This window comes from Sinocyclocheilus grahami, unplaced genomic scaffold (genome assembly GCF_001515645.1).
Source record: "Sinocyclocheilus grahami isolate Dianchi unplaced genomic scaffold, SAMN03320097.WGS_v1.1 scaffold282.1, whole genome shotgun sequence".
Classification (NCBI taxonomy): domain Eukaryota; kingdom Metazoa; phylum Chordata; class Actinopteri; order Cypriniformes; family Cyprinidae; genus Sinocyclocheilus; species Sinocyclocheilus grahami.
Genome location: NW_015505461.1, coordinates 1294593 through 1317048, shown reverse-complemented (window position 1 = coordinate 1317048; position 22456 = coordinate 1294593). Strand labels below are relative to the sequence as shown.

Below are 22456 nucleotides of genomic sequence, written 5' to 3'. Positions count from 1 at the left end.
CCTCACAGTTGTCATGAAGGGCAAAATTAGCCATATAGACCAAAATAATTTTTTTAACCAGGTTGTAAACAAGTTTTTTTCTGCTGTAAAGTTGGGCATTTTAACATGGGGAGTCTATGGGACTGACTCCCTTTTGCAGCCAGCCTCTAGCGGCCAGTTGATGAATTACAGTTTAAGTCACTTCCTTGTTGGCTTCACGAGAGAGTGCGGGAGGTTGCCGCTCGCTCCCTACTGAAAAAACAGCTAAAACCAGCCTAAGCTGATTGACTGCTTAGGCTGGTCTCCCAGGCTGGTTTTCAAGTGGTTTGGGCCATTTTTTTTTTTAGCAGGCCAGGCTGGTCTTAGCTGTTTTTTAGCTGTTTTTTACTGAATCAACTGGTTTTAGCTGGATTAGCATAGAAACATGTTAGTAACGTGCTAATCATGCTAGTAACATGCTAATCGTGCTAGCAATATGCTAGTAACTTGTTAATCATGCAAACAACATACTAGTATCTTGCTAATAACGTTAGAAACATGTTAACAAAATGCTAGTAACTTGTTAATCATGTTAACATAATAGTATCTTGCTAATAATGTTAGAATCATGTTAGCAACATGCTAGTAATCTTGCTTATAATGTTAACACCATGCTAGTAACATGCTAGTCATGTTAGAAACATGCTAACAACTTGCTAAACATGTAAGAAACAGGCTAGCATCATGCTAGTAACATGCTAATCATGTTAGTAACATGTTAATCATGGTAGAATCATGTTAACAAAATCTTAACACCATGCTAGAAATTTTGCTAAACATGGTAGAAACAAGCTAGCATCATGCTAATCATGCTAGTAATGTTATTCATGTTAGCAACATGCTAGTAAACGTGTTAATAATGCTAACAAAATGCTAGTAACATGCTAGTCATGCTAGAAAACATGCTAGCAACTTGGTAAACATGTTAACAAAATGCTAGCAACTTGTTAAACACGTTAGAATCATGCAAGTAACATGATAATAATGCTAGTCATGTTAGTAAATGCTAATCATGCTTAATAATGTTAGAATCATGTTAGCAACATGCTAGTAATCTTGCTTATAATGTTAACACCATGCTAGTAACATGCTAGTCATGTTAGAAACATGCTAACAACTTGCTAAACATGTAAGAAACAGGCTAGCATCATGCTAGTAACATGCTAATCATGTTAGTAACATGTTAATCATGGTAGAATCATGTTAACAAAATCTTAACACCATGCTAGAAATTTTGCTAAACATGGTAGAAACAAGCTAGCATCATGCTAATCATGCTAGTAACGTTATTCATGTTAGCAACATGCTAGTAAACGTGTTAATAATGCTAACAAAATGCTAGTAACATGCTAGTCATGCTAGAAAACATGCTAGCAACTTGGTAAACATGTTAACAAAATGCTAGCAACTTGTTAAACACGTTAGAATCATGCAAGTAACATGATAATAATGCTAGTCATGTTAGTAAATGCTAATCATGCTAACAACATGTTAGTAACTTGCTAATCATGCTAGAATAATGTTAACAGCATGTTAGTAACTTGCTAGAAACATGCTAGCAACTTGTTAAACATGCTAGAATCATGCTAGCAACATGCAAGTAACTTGCTAATAATGTTAATGACATGCTAGTAACTTGCTAATCATGCTAGAATGATGCTAGCAACATGATAGTAACTTGCTAATCATGCTAGAAACATGTTAGTAACTTGATAATCATGCTAGAATCATGCTAACAACATGCTAGTAACTTGCTAATCATGCTAGCAAAATGCTATTAACTTGCTAATCATGTTAAAGTCCCCCTGTAGTGAAAATCAAGATTTTTATGTTGTTTATTTGTCTATATGGTGTTTTTAATATGCCTTTAGACAAACCATGTGCCAACACCATTGCTGAGTATTTTCTCCTTAAAACTGTAGTTTCCCAAAGGCTGACCCAGAAATACAGTTTGAAACAGCCCTCGGGATGCTACGTCACAAACCAATAACCAATCACGTCAAGGGATCGATTCCTATCACTAGCATGCAAAATATACCAATACCAGCACAAAACCAAAAATAAATTAAAGCAAAAAACCCATGAAGCTGTGGTTTAATGTGAATTTAGAACCGCTAACTTGCATTATAACCCGTGCCAAACGTGTAAAAGTAGCCCGGTGTCAGACACACCTCTCCCGTATCGGCATCTGCACTTCACACGCGTATGCTCACGGACGTAAATTAAAAATCACAAACGGCTGTATTCGATTCCTCAAGGCATTTTAGGACACAACATCGTCTAGTAAGTAACTTTAATGAATGTTACTGTATTCACTGTAGTTGTCCGCTAGTAAAAACATAGTTTTATCAGTCATTATCCGTGCATGCCATTGTTTTGCGTTTACTACAGTTCAGTGGATCAGGAGGCGGTGGCTGGTATGACTGAGTGGAGGCAGGACTAATTTGCATATTCATAGATCAGCGTATAGTAAATGAATCATGCTAGAATAATGCTAGCAACATGCAAGTAACTTGCTAATCATGTTAACGAAATGCTAGTAACTTGCTAATCATGCTAACAACATGATATTAACTTGTGAATCATGCTAACAAAATGCAATAACTTGCTAATCATACTAGAAACATGCTAGCAACGTGCTAATCATGCTAGAATCATGCTGGCAACATGCAAGTAACTTGTTAATCATATTAACGACATGCTAGTGACTTGCTAATCATGCTAACATTATGCTAGTAACATGTTAATCATGTTAGAACATGCTAGTAACTTGTTAATCATGTTAACAAAATGTTAACACCATGATAGTAACATGTTAATTATGTTAGAATAATGCTAGCAACATGTTAGTAACTTGCTAATCATGCTAAAACATGCTAGTAACTTATTAATCATGCTAATACCATTCTAGTAACATGCTAATCATGCTTGCAACATGTTAATGACTTGATAATAATGTTAACAACACGCTAGTAACATGCTAATCATGCTAGCAACATGCAAATTGTGCTAGCAACATGCTAGTCATGCTAGAAACAGCCTAAAAACCACCCCAGGTACCCTAGCAATATGTTTTTTATCTGTTTTAATGATAGACTGTATTGCCTTGAAACATTCAAACTTTAATCTTTAAAACTATTTTAACTTTCAAACTACTTCAAACTGAAAACTTTCAGACTGCAAGCTTTTAAAACTTTTTAAAACTTTCTAGCTAGGCTTTTTCAAGCCAACTTAAAGTTTGTCTACAAACTTTTCAGTCTAGTTATAACAGTGATGCAGGGAGAATTTTTTAAAAAAATTTAAGAATTTTTTTTTAGATTTGAAAAAAAAAAAAAAAAAAAATTCTGCATTCATAAAAAAAAATGCAGTTGACATGCCGTGCCAAATATATGGTTCTTGCGTGTATTGACATCAGTAAATAGTTATCATATGTGAGACAGATTTGGAGAATGATGACTTCAAGCTAATGACATGCAGTTCATGAAGAATTTATTCTGTTAGTACAGTGAAAGATTTTTTACATTGATTCACAGTGAGTTCACTGTGAGTTCATGAGTCTTTCTGAGCGATTCATTTGTGTAAATTATTTCTTTTATACATTTGTTTCAGTGCAATGTACATAATTGTCCATATAAAAGACAATCCATGAAATGTGTAATGGGCTGTGCTTTTATTATTTATTATTATTTTATTACTTTTTCAGTTTCTGTGTCTGTGATGTATATCATTATTGAGAGAATTGTGATAAATATTTCATCATTTTTCCCAACCCCCATTAGTGACCTTAAAACCACTAAAATACTGAGGGCAGAGAACAAATGGTTTCAGTGAAGTGTTTCAATATTGTATTAACATTGTATTCAGCATGGTTGAGGTAACCATGTAGTGATACTCTTGATGGCAGCATCAAAAGCTGTGCCTAGGTTGCCTGAAAAGAAACCTGCGATAGATTACTGCTTTGCAACTGGAGCTTGTAAGTTCCCTTCTACAACACCAGATGAAGCAACTGCAGATTTTCATTGTGTCTTTGCTTAAAGGGATAGTTCACCAAAAAAATAAAAATAAAAATTCTGTAATTATTTATTCACCCTCATATCCTTCATATAACATCACAGTGTTATTTTTCAGTTTTTCACAAGTTATAGAGGTTTGGAACAACATATGGGTGAATACATGATGACAATTGAGCAAGGCATAGAACCCCCAACTGCTCCCCGGGAGCCGCAGCAATATGGCTGCCCACTGCTCCGGGTGTGTGTCCACGGTCTGTGTGTGTTCACTACTGTGTGTGTGTGCACTTGGATGGGTTAAATGCAGAGCACAAATTCCGAGTATAGGTCACAAAACTTTCATTTTTGGGTCAACTATCCATTTTAAGTCATTTTTGGATTTGTTTGGCTTTATATATATACTGCCGTCAGGTGTGCGGAGTTTAATTGTTAATCAAATTCTAATAACAAAAATAAGATTACTGCCAAGCCCTCTGCATCCATCTGCCTGCATGTCAAATATTTGCAAACACTGTCAGTTACATATATATCACAGTTTCAGTTACTGGCTGTTGCAAGGTCTCATCCATGTAAACGCTCTCCCAGTCAAAGTATATAGAAGCCAAATGGGGCAAAAATACATTGATTGAAAGCACAATGGCAAATAATCAGATATTTGTTCTCATGCAAACAGTGCTTCTCGTGTTCTCATACACTACCAGTGAAGAACAGCATTCGAGCAGGACCCAAAATGGAATTTTAGAAGCGGTTTAATGAATATTGATCTTAGCTCAGTATCTGATTTTTAGTGTTGTTTAGGCATATGCATATTGCATAACCTTTAAAGAGGGAGGGCATTTCAACATTTGTTCCCATGAGCATAAATTTAAAAACTGATGCAAGAATACATTTAATTGTTTTTGCTTTTTTTCTGATGAAGGTGAATGTATCTTCGAAAACAAAAAGAAAATATCTATAAAATTACTTCATTTTGAGTGCTCATTTATCTCTTAAGCATGCATACCAGTGTACATTAAAACCAGTAAATAAGGTCTAAGTCATAACATGGATTTCAAATATGTGCATGTCACAGGTATTAGGGGTTTATCCAGCTTTTCAGTTATTTTTATATTTACTATGTGTATAAATAACAATTAAAATAGTCCTCTTGCTTTAGGGGTTAGCTGTAACTTGGTTATGTGTGTTGAGCATGTTACAAAGGATATTTATGCAATTAGCATTTCACTGGTTATTACATTTTAAATGCCATGAGATTCTATAATTTACTTGCATTTCTAATGTAATATTTATTGAAGCTCCGAAAAACAAATATCATTATGCTGTTATGCAGATATAATTAGAGGGTATCATAAGGGAAATGGATAATTAGGGAAGGCATTGCATATGACTTTCTTAGCCTCTATCCCTTTAAGAACAACAAGGAGAGCATGAGTGGGGGAGGGGAATGGGTTGGGGTGGAACAGTCCTGTAATGAGCAAATTCTAGAGACACTCAGCATCATATGGCTTCAGACCGTCATGGATACCCACCTTTAAATATGCACGTAAACATGAAGGAGGAGAGGACCAAAGAGCAGGACTAAACCGATTTTTTATGCTTTTAACCAGTCTTCCAGGAAAGAAGCTTCACCTATACACCACAGCAGGAGCGCAGAAGGGAAAAGAGAGAGCGAGTGGGAGCAGCGTTAGGAAAAATGCTGTGCCAGATTGATCTCATTTAACACACAAGCAAGGAAATACTGTCATTTTATTTGGAAAACATGATCTAGAGGGAGGCCTTAACACCATCCTTGCTTTGAGACTATGGATGCCCTCCTGTATTTCTGCATTTTTGTTAGCCGGAACGGTACGTTTGGGGGCCGTGTAATGTCTGATTGAGTGTATCAATGCTGCTGCTGTGTGGATCTTTTTGGCTGTGGAAAAAAACTAGGCCTTGTTTGCCTGCTGATCTCCACGCAGGGAAGACGGAACGCGGCTGTGTGCCTCAGCCTGTTGGGACCGTGCAGAGAGGAAGGGAGAAGCTCACCATCTGCATGCCCGTTGGAAGTAGCATGCACAATAAAGACATCCATTACCAAAGGCCGTGCACAAACAGGCAGGAGCTGTAACACCAGGACGGTAGCCTGGTAGATTCTTCTTCACCCCTTTAAATCATCTGAACTTACAAGCACTGTTTTTTTTTCTAAGCGTTCAAAATCTACTTGAAGGATGGGAGGAGTATTGCTGTAACACTTCCTGTCTAGTTGATCACAGTCTTCCTGTAGCCTGGTAGATTCTTCTTCACCCCTTTAAATCATCTGAACTTACAAGCACTGTTTTTTTTCTCTTAGCGTTCAAAATCTACTTGAAGGATGGGAGGAGTATTGCTGTAACACTTCCTGTCTAGTTGATCACAGTCTTCCTTTTTTGCTCGCCAATTGCAATTTTTCCACTTGACATTCTGAATATTTGCCTAAACCTGTTTCATGCATGTCCACTGGAGGCAGGTTTGACTTTGATGATGGGGGGTCGTACTGTGGAGGGTGGGAACGAGGCAAGGCGCATGGGCGAGGGGTCTGCACAGGGCCCCAGGGCCAGGGGGAGTATGCGGGCGCCTGGAGCCATGGATTCGAAGTTCTTGGAGTTTACACTTGGCCCAGTGGCAACAGTTACAAAGGAACTTGGGCGCAGGGCAAGAGGCATGGCATTGGCATGGAGAGCAAAGGGAGGTGGGAGTACAAGGGGGAATGGACACAAGGGTTCAAAGGCAGGTATGGGAAGTTGGAAAGCACTAGCAGCGGTTCCCGTTATGAAGGCACCTGGAGCAACGGCTTACAGGATGGATATGGCTCAGAGACCTATTCGGATGGAGGTCAGAATCTAATAGTATTTGCTGTGTTCTGATAGGGTTGTGGACAGCAGGAAAGAACCAATGCTAAATCACTAACTAACCATATTGAATTAATAGGACTATCTGCTTTTAAAATGCTTCCCATATCTTTGGGAAGTTGTTCTGTTGCTTCCAATCAAGACTATGGCATTTTGGCACTCATTCATCTGTCATTTGGTGGAAGCTAGTTAAATTAGGCAGATGCCTGAAGCAAAACCAGTGGAAAACCACTGATCTTTACAAGTAACATGAGCAACTCCACATATTATACGATCTGTAAGTTGACAAGAAACAGGAATCGCCTAGTCGCCGGAGAGACAACAACAGCTCAGTATTAGTCAATTAAATAGCAGAAATAGAAATAAGAAGTTTTTTAAAACAAAGCTCTACTTCCACTATATAATACTGTAGACTAATAGTGAGACTGCTGTGCTTCTAAGTGGCATTCTAAGTTCTGAAACATATTTTAGCTTAAAGAAAACATAAGTAATAGCAAAATGATTTAAACATGCTCTACAACGTGTGCTTTAAAGGAAAAAATGTCACCATATGAACTAATTTACCACGCGTATCTGAAGCACAGACGCCTCTGTACAGTAAATTACCATGGAAACCGACCGACAGCGGGTCACTGTGTCACTAGGGACTTCGCTGTGCTCGCTGATTGGCTGTTTCACATTCTTGTGTAATCCGCTTCCTGACGTTCTACGGAGATTAATGCGGAAAATAGTGTTACTGTGATTTGGTCATGCATCATGCATGTCCTTATACATTCGAGCGAATTATTTTAGAAAAAGAAATGAACGTTTATGTTAGCATCACACGACCGACGTCGCCGTTTTTAGACCGGGTTAGACTTAATCCAAAACTAAATGCGCTGGATATGTATTCTGTCCTTTATCATTTCGCTCTTAACTAAACAGGACTGTAATATTTTGCCGAACCACCCAACATTAGCGAGATAACTCATGTCAAAACATTTCAGCACCCTGGACAGTTACTATCGCTACGCAGCATTTCAAACAGTCACTGTAACAACATACAGCTTCACATTTGTTCGAAAACGTGATCGTATATATAAACGATTAACGTACGTTACTTGAAATAGAAATGTGAATGTGTATAAACGAGAGTGAATATACTGTAATTGGACATACATTTAACAGTTGTTCGTTTTATTTAATGTGTTTCAAAAGCGGCGATTTTAAAATAGTTAAACTTCAGTTAAATAAAGTAAAAACTTAACAAAAAGCATATTTAATTTGTATGCATTGTCAAACAGGAAATTATATTAAACTAATATTTACTTATGCACCTACTTATTTAAAATGCATTAACGGATGTCACATAACACAGCATGACATTATTTTAAAAGACTAACAGTGAGCTCTGTAATGGCTTCATTATGTTTATGTTGCAACAAAGTTAAGCCTCCCTTAAGAAAATGAACAAATATGCATAAAATATGCAAATATGTCAGCAAGAGTCACGGGGAAAAAGGTGTTACAATAAGAAAATACTACAAATTGTATCCTGTTAATTTCAGTCACTCTTGACATTTAATAACAAAACGTTCTTGTTATTTTTTTCTGATTTTGGTAAATGTACAGTGTATATCTTTGAGCTACAAGAAAAAATACAGACACAAATGAATCTTCATTGTGCACATCCATTCCATTTGTGGTTGTGGCCCTTTTAACCATGGTGGTCCTTTTTACAGCAGCAGTTATTCAACGGTTATTGAAGAAACTATAGATATATAGACCTGTTGTTTGTCTTATATACAGTAAATGTAAGTTTTATAGGCTACAAAAATTTGCAACATTTAAAAATCTCCTCAAATTAGCTTTTTGTCATTGCGCACAATGACCTCATGAATCAGGAAGATTTTGCAGTGCAAATAGGTGTTTAGGAAAGTGTAGTGCGGTTTATTTGTTGTCATTTAGTGTTTTGGAATGAAATTAAATCAAGAGGGCCTTTTGCCCCCATTGTACAAGTGATGTGAATAATGACATGAACTTTGCTCTATCCCTGTTCACCTTGCAGGCACTTACCAGGGCCAGTGGTTGAGTGGTATGCGTCATGGCTATGGAGTACGACAGAGTGTGCCTTATGGCATCGCAGCCATCATCTTCTCTCCTATGTGCACCTCCATAAACTCCCTACGATCCGATCACAGCGAAGGGGCTCCCACTCCAGAAGATGGCTCTGGTGTCAGTGGGGTATCTGGCAGCCCAGTGGGGCGTAGTGGCTTTGTACTTTGTGCTCACAGTGAAGCAGACAGGCACAGGAAGAGGAAAGGCCGCTTCCGACAGTCCATACTGAGCGGTTTAAAGTTGCGGAGGTCTGAGTCCAAGAGCTCTCTGGCCAGCCAGTTAAGCAAGCAGAGTTCCTTCTGCAGCGAGGCAGGTATGAGCACAGTCAGCTCAGCCGCCTCAGACATCAACTCCAATGTCAGCTTAGGTGAAGTGGAGGCAGGGGGCGGTGTGGATGCTACTGTAACCGAAACATATGCTGGCGAATGGAGGAATGATATGCGATCAGGGTGGGGCGTAAGTCATCGCTCAGATGGACTTCACTATGAAGGTGAGTGGTTTGGAAACAAGCGACATGGCTATGGCAGCACCATCTTTCCAGATGGAACCAAGGAAGAGGGAAAATACAAGCAGAACGTTCTGGTGAGTGGCAAGCGGAAAAACCTAATACCACTCCGCACCAGCAAAATTCGTGAAAAGGTGGATCGTGCTGTGGAAGCTGCCGAGAAAGCTGCAGACATAGCCAAGCAGAAGGCTGAGATTGCATTGTCCAGGTAAGACATAAAGAGATCTCACATAAGAGCACAATCACAATTAGGGATGATCCAGAAAAAATTACAGAGATGACCATTTGAGCAAGATACAACTGAATAAAACCCAATACGAGCTTACTTATGGGTAAATTTGGAGGAAAGGATGATCAATATCAAACGAGAGCCCAACTTTCTTACCACTGAACCAAACTCTTTCTTGCCACTGAACCAAACTTTCTTACTTTCTTCAGAATGAGCCATGCTAGAGGAAAGGCAGAGGCTGCAGATGGAGTTGCACAGAGAGCCCTGGAGGAGTGTCGCCTGGCCAGGGCTATAGCCAAAGAACTTTCCCCCTCTTTCCATCACTATGGGAATGGTCAGTGACAAAGAAAAATACTTAATAAAATAAAAAGAAAACTATCAATCCAATTAGGAAGAAATTATGTAACATACTGCCCCAGCACTATACTGTGTCTGTAATGCATAGAAGAATGTAACTGTTATTTACTAAATTTATTCTATTTAATGTTTGCCCAACTCCAATTTCCATCTTTGGTGATTATGATGTTATTTTATAATTCATTACTTAATGTGACCATGTCTTTATATTTCTGTTTACTAGGACTGGAGTGCCAGAGACCAAAGCATCAGGACAGGAAAGAAAAAGACCTAGAGGTGGTCTCGGCTCGCACAGACAGCCCTGAACTCTGCACACCAGACACAACACCCCCAGCCCAGACACCTGACCTGAGCCCAGTTTTGAGCAGCCCCTCCTCACCCACCTGCAGCCCACCTACTCATCGCACTAGGAATGCTTGTTTTATGAGGCAGAGTGCTGTGGATGAACAAGGAGGGGCAGAGATTCAAGTTCTAGTTGAAGGTAGAGGCATGGACACCACGAGAGGTGGGGCCAACAGTTGGACTGCTGAGATGTATCCTCACAGAAGAGGAAGCAAAGGGGAGAGCAGTCGCTCCACAACTCCATCCCTGCTGGAAGAGGAGATCAGTCACATTAATGGACATGAGAATTCCTCAACTCATCACCCATGGGAGAACGGCTCCTCTAATCACAAGCCCATTGAGCATATGGCCCCCGAGAAGGTGTGGGATCAAATGTCCTCCAGTCAAAAGCCCTGGAAGCATGTTTCCTTAAATCAAAAATCCAGGGAACATACAATTTCCAGGGAACGAGACTGGGAGCATAAACCATCCAATCACAAATCTGTTGATTGCGGCTCTTCCAAGTTCAAACCACAGGTGCACATATATTCCAATCACAAGTTAGCAGGTCATAATCTATCCAATCACAAGACCAATGAACATGCTTCCACCAATCACAAACCAAAGGCGTTTATTTCTGCACATGAAAAACCACATGTTTCTTACCATTATGACCCCCAAGAGCATGTTTCCTCCTATCACAAACAACATGAGCATGTCCACTCCAACCACAAGCCAAGAAAGTCCTTTACCAATCATACGATTGGAGAGTCTAGCATGAATGCATACCAGCTGTCAGACCATGGAGCAAACAATTCCACTCTGGAATGGACTGTTGAAAACAATTCCCAGTGGATCTCTTCCCATTCACATCTGCAGGAGAAAGAAGGGGACAATGATTATCGGGTTGAAATGAGGTTCCAGCCCCTAGACTCTGTTTCCCATCAGAACTTTGGCTCTGGCATGAAATGCTCGGGTCTCCAAGGGCACAATTTGCAGAGACTACGTCAGCGAAACCATGAAGGCAAAGAATGGGGTCTTGCAGCCAGTGAGGGGTCCATGGACTCTGTGCAGATGCTCGACAGCTTGAATGTTGGGGTTGACGTGGAGGAATGGCCTTTGCACAGGGACATTACTCTTTCATCACCTTTAATGTCTTCTCCAGAACCACTGGAACAAGAAGGAGAGCATCTGAACCTGATAAAGACAAACTCAGTAAGTAAACAGCGTGATGCCCTTTGGGAATGAAAGGTGACAGTGTTCTGTCCTATGCTATCATTTAGTGGAGCACAACATTTTGGTTCTGGTAATAAAATCACATTCCACATAGATAAACTGATTTCTAATGAAAGAGTTTAAACCTGAGGTACTTAAAGGGATAGTTCACCCAAAAATGAAAATTACCCCATGATTTACTCACCCTCAAGCCATCCTAGGTGCATATGACATTTTTCTTTCAGACGAATACAATCGGAGTTATATTAAATAATGCCCAGGCTAATCCATGTTTTATAATGGGAGTGGATGGTAGTCCAAAAAATTGCACCCATCCATTATAAAAGGAGTCCACACGGCTGCGGGGGTTAATAAAGGCCTTCTGAAGCGAGGTGATGCATTTGTGTAAGAAAAATATCCATATTTACAACTTTATAAATCTTAATCTCTAGCTTCCTCTAACTGTCGTACGCACGTTCATGAGAGAGTGACGTCCAGCGGATGACGTAGGGCGTAGGAAAAAGCGGTGACGAATGCACAAACGACGAATGTGGAAGCGCAGAGGAGAGAGCAAAACAAAACACTGGAATTAGAAGTACAAAACGAGGATTTGTAAAGAAAAATGTCGGAGGATTTCAATATAAACCAAGAGGACACTGGTTTTCCTTTGCTGTAAACAAATCTTGTTTCTCGGGAGACTAGCATATTCTCACCGGAGCTTATGCTACGCCTACGTCCTACGTCTTACGCTGGACGCCACTCTCTTGTGAACGTGCGTACAACAGTTAGCGGAAGCTAGAGATTAAGATTTATAAAGTTGTAAATATGGATATTTTTCTTACACAAATGCATCGATTCGCTTCAGAAGGCCTTTATTAAACCCCCGGAGCTGTGTGGACTTCTTTTATAATGGATGGGTGCAATTTTTGGGATTTTGGGCTATCATCCACTCCCATTATAAAGCAAGGATTAGCCTGGACATTATTTAATATAACTTTGATTGTATTCGTCTGAAAGAAGAATGTCATATACACCTAGGATGGCTTGAGAGTGAGTAAATCATGGGGTAATTTTCATTTTTGTGTGAACTATCCCTTTAAGTGATGATATATGCTTAGAAGCCGCAAGGCAATGTGATTAAAATTGTGTTTAATACAGTAGCTCAGTTCTGGGTGTAGAACTACACTACCCATAATTCAGAAAAGAGCTCCACCAATCAGAGAAGTTACAATTACCATGGAAATATAATCACTCCAAATAGTGGCCACTCATTCTCATAAAGCATTGCGAATTACTCAATTAATCAGTCTGACTATTAAGCTACTAATGAAATTTTTAACAATAATATTTTTTTTTGTATTTAAGTAGTTAATTCTGTATTGTTTCTGATTAGATTACATAATTTGCAGTGCTTCATGGAATGTGTAGTTAATTTCTTATTAAAGGGGTCATATGATGCGATTCAAATTTTTCCTTTCTCTTTGGAGTGTTACAAACTCTTGGTGCATAAAGAAGATCTGTAAAGTTGCAAAGTCTAAAGTCTAAAATGCAAAGAGATAACCACGCCTACCTAAAATGGCTCATTCTAACACGCCCCCACATGTCTACATCACAATGTGGGAAGATTTGCATAACGCCGCCCAAATGTTCACACAAAGAAAGAAGGCGTAACTTTGATTCTCGCTGTAGTATTGTTGTTGCCGTGTGTTTCATTGTGAAAGCGAAACTACTTTGTTTGGCCTTCCAAAAGAGGACGATATCCGCTTTGTCATGCCTAGAGCTGATCCGTGCTGGTCGCTGAGGAAATACATCAACTTCGCGCTGTGGATCGCCTTTCACCGTGGACGAAGCGGAGTCCATCCCGGGGTCGTCACATGTGGTTGCCACACTCCTTTGTCGAATCCGCTAGCCATGCCATTCTCAAGCCCGCCCGCCAACCTCCGCTCACTCTAGCCGCCGGCCTCTGCTCACTCTAGCCTGCCATGTGTGACGCTGTGTGTTTCGTTGTAAAAGCGAAACTACTTTGTTTGGCCTTCCAAAAGAGGACACAACTAGAAATCAGTGGTTAATTTGTATTTACATCACTGTTCCAGAAAAGTTCAACCCAAATATTCAGATGTGTGCAGCGCATTTTATGGAGGACTGTTTCCTGGGAGAGTAGACTACAATGCCAGCTGTTCTGACTCACAGACTGTAGGTTTTTCATATTTAAAGGATTTGCCACTGATGATTCAAACGCGAGTTTTGAGCAGTGTAGAGTAGCGCTTGTTGTTTGTCATTTCTCCGATCACAAATGCTGACATGGTTTTATGTTTACACGGCGTGATGCAATGCAGCTATAAATCATTATAATCCGTAATTATGTCCCCACTGGATGCAACAAATGCCTCGTTTATAATGGGTTTTAATGTTTTTGTCTCTTCGCTCCAGCCGGGACACGGCATCACAATATGGTAAGGGGCGTAACATTTCCGTCACACGCTTGAGGTATTCGGCCAATCACAACGCACTGGATAGCTGGCCAATCAGAGCACACCTCGCTTTTCAGATCGATGAGCTTTGTAAAAATCGACGCGTTTCAGAAAGGCGGGGCATAGAGGAGAAACAATAATGTACAATATGTGGAAAATAATGTGTTTTTTGAACCGTAAACCGCATAAACACATTTCATTACACCAAATACACAAAATAACGTTCTTTTTAGCAACATCATATGACCCCTTTAAAACAATTAAAGACTCATTCACGGCTTAGACCTCTGTATTGAAGATTTTTTAATCCCTGTGGAGAAAATGAATAGGAAAAATACTTCTGGAATCCAGGCCACTGAAAATGTGAGCGCTCTTAGGGTCACTGTGGGCTCTATTTGCTGTGTAAAATGCTACATTTTGCATTTGGTAACATTAGGAAAGAGCAAACAGTGTCTAATAAGGATCTGTAAACTTATCTTTCTAAATGTTAAATTTAGCAGTACAAAGAAAGACATTCATATAATACTTTTTAATGGTTTGAGCCCAGTATACGTTTAAATGTGCAATACTTTTAAATGTGCAATGCAGTGTTTTTAATAACATAATTTTACTCTCTTTCTACAGGGCTCCAGCTCTGTCTTGGTGGTCATGGTGATATTACTCAACATTGGTGTAGCCATTTTGTTCATTCATTTCTTTATTTAATCATATGGCCTATAGAATGTCAATAACAGCATTGATTAACATCAAGAGTAAGATATGCACACAATGCACACTTAGCACCACTTCTTAATATAAGGAACCCAGAAATCACAATAGTAAATGTCTGTGTAAGTTGGGCAAGTCCATGTAAATTGTAAACTTCTTTTATGGTTCAATTTATTATATAACTCCATTATAATCCATTAGTTAACTTTGCTTACTTTTTTCCTCCATTCATAATAAAGGTTCATTTACAATATTCTGTAGAACTGAAGTATTACACACATAGGTTTTTTTAATATACAGCTTGTCTGATATGTTTTACCACATATTTAACAGTTACAAAAGATTATTTCACACTTATTTGTTTTCTTTTCAAATGCACATCAGGCCTGAGACATTATTGAGTAACGGGACTCTGAAGATTAATGTGCAAAGATGGTCATGTGGATTTATGTACTATGATATAGTTGATGTAAGATGTGATTCACACTTCTATATAACCAAGACTACACGCCCTTCTCCCCTCCCACTGTATTCCAGGGTACAGCCCTGTATGATCGCTGCAGGCACTCATTATGTCATCCATAGAAATCAACCCTCTCATCTGCATACCCAGATTTGACGCACCTGTAAGTCTGTGGTAACAGCTATCTTAAAGGGCTTCATCATAGTGCTTTCCCATTAAACTCATGCAGTTTGAATCAGATAAGCCTGCATAATTCTTTCCACACTTATGAATTCCGCCTCACTGAATTTCAGCACAATCCAGTCGTGTAGTTTGTGTTGACTCACCAATAACACATTCAAAATTGAAACACTGCTATGTCAAACTCACTACTAAAGAACCTTGTGTTTTCTTGTACACCACATGATGTCACATCTGCTATAGAACATAAAAGTACAACAGATGTGCAGCAGTGGCTGAGTATTCCGGCTCATACTCGATAAAGTCTGAGACTGTTACCTTATGACAACTGCTTTCAATGTATGTTATTCTATATTACTGAACAGTTAACATATTTTAACAAGTTTGCAAGATATCATTGATATGCTGAGTGCCTTTTTTAATTGAGAAACCATCCCAGCGAGCAGGTTATGTACTGATGACCACTCATACAGTGGTCACATGAAATGGTTTGTTTCTTTCCCACCCCACCTTTGAACAAATCAAGTTGGCTTAAGAACTGAGCCTAAGCCTGTGGAGATTTTTACAGCATGTTTGTTAGCCTGTCCTCTTCTGCTGTTACTCTGTGTGATTTTCTGCCTGTCTCTCTGTCCAGCAACTTAGATAACAACTGGGACTGAAAGCAGTGTAAAAATACCAGCTTATGTTTCTCAGTGGGACCTGACTGACATTATCTAAATTAATGAATGATAAACTGCTATTGTACATTTTATACTACTCATCCAGTGATATCATGTTGTGAGATCATTGCATGCCTAAGCATGCCCTTTCTTACGCAATGATTTATGAGATTGTTTCCAAGTTATGTGGAAAATTAATAAAATGTTTGAGGTTATGTTGTGCCTTATATTTGTCAAAGAAAACATTCACACAAAAACCACAATCTTCCATTTTTATATCAGATGTGGATTTGGTTATCAACAAATAAAGGAGCCCATGCATGAATACATGCATAAATTGAAGAAATTGAAATGCTAAATATGGAGTTTGTAGTCCCACCTTATAACAGTGCCAAAAGTATTGTTGAAAGCAGTATCACAATGCCCAGTATAGTGGCTATAGGACTGAAAGTCCCACCTTACAGTTAAAAGAGCCAGTCTTATGTTTGTTTATTCTAGTGTACATTAGCTGAACTAGCCTAATAGATACATTTGAAGTTTTGTGTTATTTAAGCCACTTTTGAAGTGGTATATTTATGATTTCACTGTTGCCAGATTTAATTTCTGACATAATCTTGACCAAAACTTGTTTCAGGTTTCAAGCTCTCTTCGTTCAAGTAGATGTAGCTGTGTATGCATGACTGGAAATATGTATTTGAAAGGACTCACCAGGGCCTGAGTCATTTTAAATATGATTCTTTTTATAATATATACCCCTAAAAACCCTTAAACCTTGAATATTTGGTTACATCCTTGATTAGACTACTGTGTTGTCTTTCTGTAAATATTTCACCTAGCACCACAAAGTGTAACGGATACACTGATCAACATCCCAAATACACCCAGAATAAAGGTATAGCAATAATACATTTCAATTTAACATATAGATATTCATACATAAATAAAAGAGTGTTGATGGGTTTTCTAATAGCCTATTATTTGAAATAACTCCTAATATAAGAATCCACGAATTCCTTAAGGATTTGTACACAGAGTAGGTTATATGTGCAAGTATAAATGAGTCGAACAAAACTGTAGACCAAAAAAATATGTATTTCATCATACAGACTATCTTGCACATGCTACTCTAAAGCCATTCCATATTTAAACGTTGAAAAGCCATTGTGAGGACAGACTTATTTTATTATTTGATTATTTTTAAACATACACGACATGTAATCGTCAGACAGAACGAGCGATTTCAACGATTCGCTTATATATAAGAAAATCAGTGATTTTCCATCGCTTTGATTCCGCCCATATCATCGGGGCGTCCGCCTTGTTCGAGGGGCTGGTCGTCGAGGTCCGATGCGTCACGTTTATTTGGGCCTTCTGCATCCCACTGGCAGGGAAGCGGCCGATTTTTTTTTCTCCCTGCCTTAAAACGTCCTGTATATATTTATTCCAAGCGTGGATCTTCGGGAAAACAAGGTATCGAAGGGAAAACGCGACGGAAAGTAGGTTAAAGCCAGTGAGGTGGCCGCGGCGGCTGCCTCTTTTAACGCAATAGCTACGGTTTAGCGTACTGGTAAACACACTTGCAGGGGTCTCTGCGTGTCATTTGCATGCAGTTCTGCAGACGCGTTATGAATTGTTGCAGATAATGTCTTTATTGCATGTGTGATTTGTGAGTCACATAAAATGTAGCGATTGCAAGACGGGCAGATTGATATACAGAAGAGCATTAGCAGCGCTGGCTAGCATTGGCTGCAAGTGTGTATCGGTCAAAAAGCTAGCCGAAGTTTTCTTGCACACAAACTGCGAATAAAAAGCAAGGACACCGTTTTAATCCATGCCTTACGCTATGGCTTTGCATACGGATCTCTAATATCCGAATCATGGCTTATTTTCTGCACCAGTCAGAATTAAAAGCATCAAAGAAAGGAAATTCCAGATTTCTCCCTTTTTTCAGGCTAGCAGGCAGTCGGCTATTTTAAGTTTCAATTCTTATTGTGTGTTTTGCATGGAATGTTTATTTGCCTTGTATTAATATTGTATTTCAAACCATATGTAAGTTTTTCTTCTCAAGTGTGGGTGAGCATATTGTAATGGGAATTTTGATTTGGATTCAATTACAAATTGGGCCATATCAGAGATATGCGTATGATTGGTGTAGTAGTTTTTATGTCATTAAGGGTGTTTATTTAAAAATCGTTATTGAAAGAATTCCAGGTTCCCACAAGATATCAGAGAAATTATTAAGACTGTGAATAGTCATGGAAAATGTATAATAAGCAATGTTTTTTTTTTCTAGTTGATCTTGACTCGGCTACAATTAGCCTTTTCTCAGTGAGATCTGAGATTCTAAACCTTTTTGACCTCTCTTCTGCATGATTAAATTAGTTTTGTGACATTTCGGTTTCAATAACTATACTTAAATTGAAAAAAAGTTGTTGAGGGTAAACTAAATAAATATGATGTTCAGTAACATTAATTTTAATTATATTTTATTATTATTTTTGTAAAAGTTTATTTTATAAAAGTTTATTTTGAATTGAGCTCGTGTCGCTTTTGGAAGTTGAGGCTGAGCTGAGGTTCCTGGTTAAGAACCACTGATGCAATGTCATATTACTTGTATTATAATTTATAAAAATGCATTAATTTGATTTATTTATGCATTTTCCCCCCAAAAAGATGTGGGAGCCCTGAGTAATTATTGCATACATGAGCTGCTTTGTGTAATAACCCACTATTTTTCTTATTGCAGGTATGCATTTGGAGACAATTCTTTGCCGTTTACTGGAGAAAATTTCAGACACCCCCTTGGATTGGCATTTAATGTAAAAAATCACCTTTTTGAACACTCAAACCATGAGCAAGTTTACCCAAAAGTATTGAACCTCTCTACAAGACTGTTCGTTTCATTTGTTACCCTTCCAATGAACTGACCATCACTTGTTCGAACATTTTTGTGCAATCAGATCCCAAAGTGCTGATCCCTGAAAGCTGAATTTATACATGTACAGTGGAAGAATGACAGAAGCATGGCAACAGCAACATGCAGTGGCCCCTCCTCCCGTTGGGCACCCCCTTCTACAAGGGGCAGAGAATGCCTTGGGCAGTGCTGCATATGGCATTGTCCTACAGGCAGACCCTGCTTTACAGCAGTCTCAGCACAGCCAGCATGCACAGCAGCACCCGTTGCCAGCTCAGCAGCCTCAGCTGCAGGTGGGAGGTGAAGGTGGCCACAAATGCGGTGCGTGTGGCCATGATATTTCGCACTTGGCCAATCCCCATGAGCACCAGTGCATGGTTAACCAGGACCGTTCTTTCCAGTGCACCCAGTGCATGAAGATCTTCAACCAAGCAACGGATCTTCTAGAGCATCAGTGTGTCCAGGTTGAGCAGAAGCCATTTGTGTGTGGTGTGTGCAAAATGGGATTCTCCCTTCTCACGTCTTTGGCACAACATCATAATGAGCACACCAATGGAAACAGTCCAATGAAGTGCTCTATTTGTGAAAAAACATACCGCCCAGACTCCTCCTCTTCTAACCCTCAGCAACCCTCTACTGCTGAGACATCCAGTGATGGGGCAGCCATGGGTTCCTCTTCCTCTACAGCTTTCCAGGGCTCTGACCGTCCATATAAGTGCTCCGTGTGCAATAAGGCATTTCGTCACCTTTCGGAACTCTCACGGCATGAAAGAGTGCACACGGGCGAGAAGCCCTACAAGTGCGACACTTGTGAGAAGACCTTTAGTCAAGCTTCTCATCTGGCGCACCACCAGCGCACTCACAGTGCAGATCGCCCGTATAAATGTGCCGTTTGCGAGAAGACCTTCAAGCACAGGCAGCACCTGGTACGGCACATGTACGCTCACTCTGGCGAGCACCTTTTCAAGTGCAACCTGTGCGAGCTTCATTTCAAGGAGTCTTCCGAACTGCTACACCACCAGTGCCAGCCAGCTGGAGAGCGTCCCTTCCGCTGCGCAGCATGTGGGAAAAGCTTCAAACGGCCCTCGGACCTGAGGCAGCATGAGCGTACCCACTCTGAAGAGCGGCCTTTCCAGTGTGAGGAGTGTCAGATGAGCTTCAAGCAGCAGTACGCACTTGTTCGCCACCGCCGTACGCACAAAAACCCAGCAGATCGCCCATTCAAGTGCAATCAGTGTGACAAAGGTTTCCTGCAACCTTCCCACCTGCTGTACCACCAGCATGTCCATGGCATCGAGAGTCTGTTCAAATGTGCCGCTTGCCAAAAGGGCTTCAGACAATCCGGGGAACTACTAAGGCACAAGTGTACAGAATCGAACTCTGGATCGAATGCTGTGGAGAAGCCGTACAAGTGTGACGTGTGTGGGAAGGGCTACAAAAAGTCGTCAACATTACAGAGGCACCAGAACTCCCATTGCACCGAAAAGCCACTGAAGTGCTCGCTCTGCGGCCGCCGCTTCCAGTCCTCATCTGATTTTGTGCAGCACCGTTGTGACCCTGCTCGGGAGAAGCCGATGAAATGTGCGGACTGCGAGAGGCGCTTTAAGTATTCATCCGAGTTGCAGAGACATCGAAGAGTCCATACAGGAGAGAAACCCTTCAAGTGTCCCACCTGTGACAAGGGATTCAAACAGCGCGAACACTTGGCTAAACATGGCATTGTCCACTCCCGTGAAGCCCAGTTCAAATGTGTCTGGTGTGGAGAGTGTTTTGGAGAGCTTGGGGCCCTTCAAGAACATACAGTTCAACACACTGCAGAAGGAGGGGGCTATCCTGCGTCTTCATGCATAGAGTAGTTACTGTCTGCTGTTGCTCCTTATCGAGTGTAAATACACTCTGCTCGCATTAGCAACACTGCAATTTACTTGCATATATTTAGAGAAATTGCAAATTGTATATATCCCACAAGCATTGCAGTAGTTGTTGGACTGGTAAGGAACTACATAAAGTGTCAGCTTGTAAAAGTCTTGATGTACCTCTGGGTAGATATTGGCAACATTGCGTTTACTCCACAGATAGAAACTTGCCTCGGTTCTGCACCAGCCACACAGACGAACATAGCCACACGCATAAATGGTTGCTACTCAAAAATAAGCTTGTAAAAAATGAACAACTTTGTCTCATGTGCAACTCCTTCTGCTTAAGACTGGTGTCTCCAACAAAGATAAAGCTGATCCGTTTTACAAGCAACTAAAGATTTAGTTTTAAGTTTAGTTTAGTGCTTTTATATCTAAAATTCAGTATATCTAAAACAAGAAAAAAATGCAGTAGTACAGCTATCAGTGACAGCTTTTCCAGAATTACATAAATTGGTATGCAAGATGTTAACAACCTGGATTTGCTTTTTGGTCTTTATACGATTGACCACAACTAGATGTTTCATTGCATTGGTTTTGTTTATTATTATTATTTTTTCTAATTATTTGGCCTTGTAACTTTTAAATTAACTGCCTTTCTTCCAGTATCTCCATCTCATGCTTCCATGTTAGCTATGGAACTTGAACACTGTATGGTCATCTGGACAATATACACTAGTGATTGTATGTATTCGTAATGTATAACTCCCATCACCTAACCCATACTGTAACAGGGTATATGTATGCATGAATAGCCTAAATAATTTATACAGTTTGTTGTAATCTGTCATTAACTTGTAGGCAAAGGACTACACAAAAAAATATTAGCCATTCTTTTTCTCTAGAGCATTTTGACTCATCTCTAACAATGACGCAATAGTTTGCAAGCAGTTCCAAGAGTAAATTTACAGTAGTACAAAGATTTACAGTTACTTTTTAACTGCCAGGCAACAGAACAACAATGCAGTATTTTTGTTTGCAAATTGCAAACAGATGCTGTTGCGTTAGCTAAACAATGCTGTAGAATTTGTAAAGTTATCTGTACATGGATGTTTTGTATCGCTTCGACATGAGTGCAGTGCTAGGATTTAGTATCTGTTTGTGTATCATAATACTGTAGACTGCATGTGATTGTTTCCTCTTGTGAGGATATGTTGGTTCTGTTTTGGTGGATTATTATTTTGCCACAGACAACTTGTTCTGTTTCTCTGCCACAAATTCTTTCTTTGCTTTCTGCTTTAGAAACAAAATGCCATGAATCAGTTTGGTATGTCATTTTGGGCTTTCCTAATTGGGTCCGTTAACAGTAGAACCTTTATTTTGGGTTAAAATGCTGAGCCACAGATAGATGTGTAAATTGCACAGCAGCTTTTGTAATTATAAAAAATAAACATTTTAAACAAATTCAAGAGTACAATTACATTACATGTTTAAAAAAATCTAAAAACAGTATTAAGTAGTAGTGGAGTGTTTTTTAACTTCAAAAACATCTTAAAATGCAGTGTCTAAATGTTTAAGCATATTGA

The 22456-nt window shown here is 39.5% G+C and overlaps 2 protein-coding genes across 3 annotated transcripts; both read left to right on the top strand.

Annotated features, from left to right (window-relative positions):
- The first annotated feature begins 6342 nt into the window (after positions 1-6342).
- LOC107600348 (junctophilin-3-like) lies at positions 6343-16307 on the top strand. The gene is made up of 5 exons (XM_016292220.1): positions 6343-6878; positions 8943-9705; positions 9936-10060; positions 10307-11619; positions 14715-16307. Exons 1-5 carry the CDS (start codon positions 6497-6499, stop codon positions 14793-14795), a joined length of 2664 nt encoding a protein of 887 aa, XP_016147706.1. The 5' UTR covers positions 6343-6496; the 3' UTR covers positions 14796-16307.
- A 1112-nt stretch (positions 16308-17419) lies between these two features.
- On the top strand, positions 17420-22328 carry LOC107600349 (zinc finger protein 319-like). 2 transcript variants are annotated; one of them, XM_016292222.1, is made up of 2 exons: positions 17420-17570; positions 18847-22328. In XM_016292222.1, the coding sequence occupies exon 2, from the start codon at positions 19098-19100 to the stop codon at positions 20868-20870; it is 1773 nt and encodes a 590-aa protein (XP_016147708.1). In that variant the 5' UTR covers positions 17420-17570; positions 18847-19097; the 3' UTR covers positions 20871-22328. The 2 variants fall into 2 exon arrangements, with proteins under 2 accessions (XP_016147708.1, XP_016147707.1); XM_016292221.1 differs by having other exon boundaries at positions 17420-17596.
- The last annotated feature ends 128 nt before the right edge of the window (positions 22329-22456 follow it).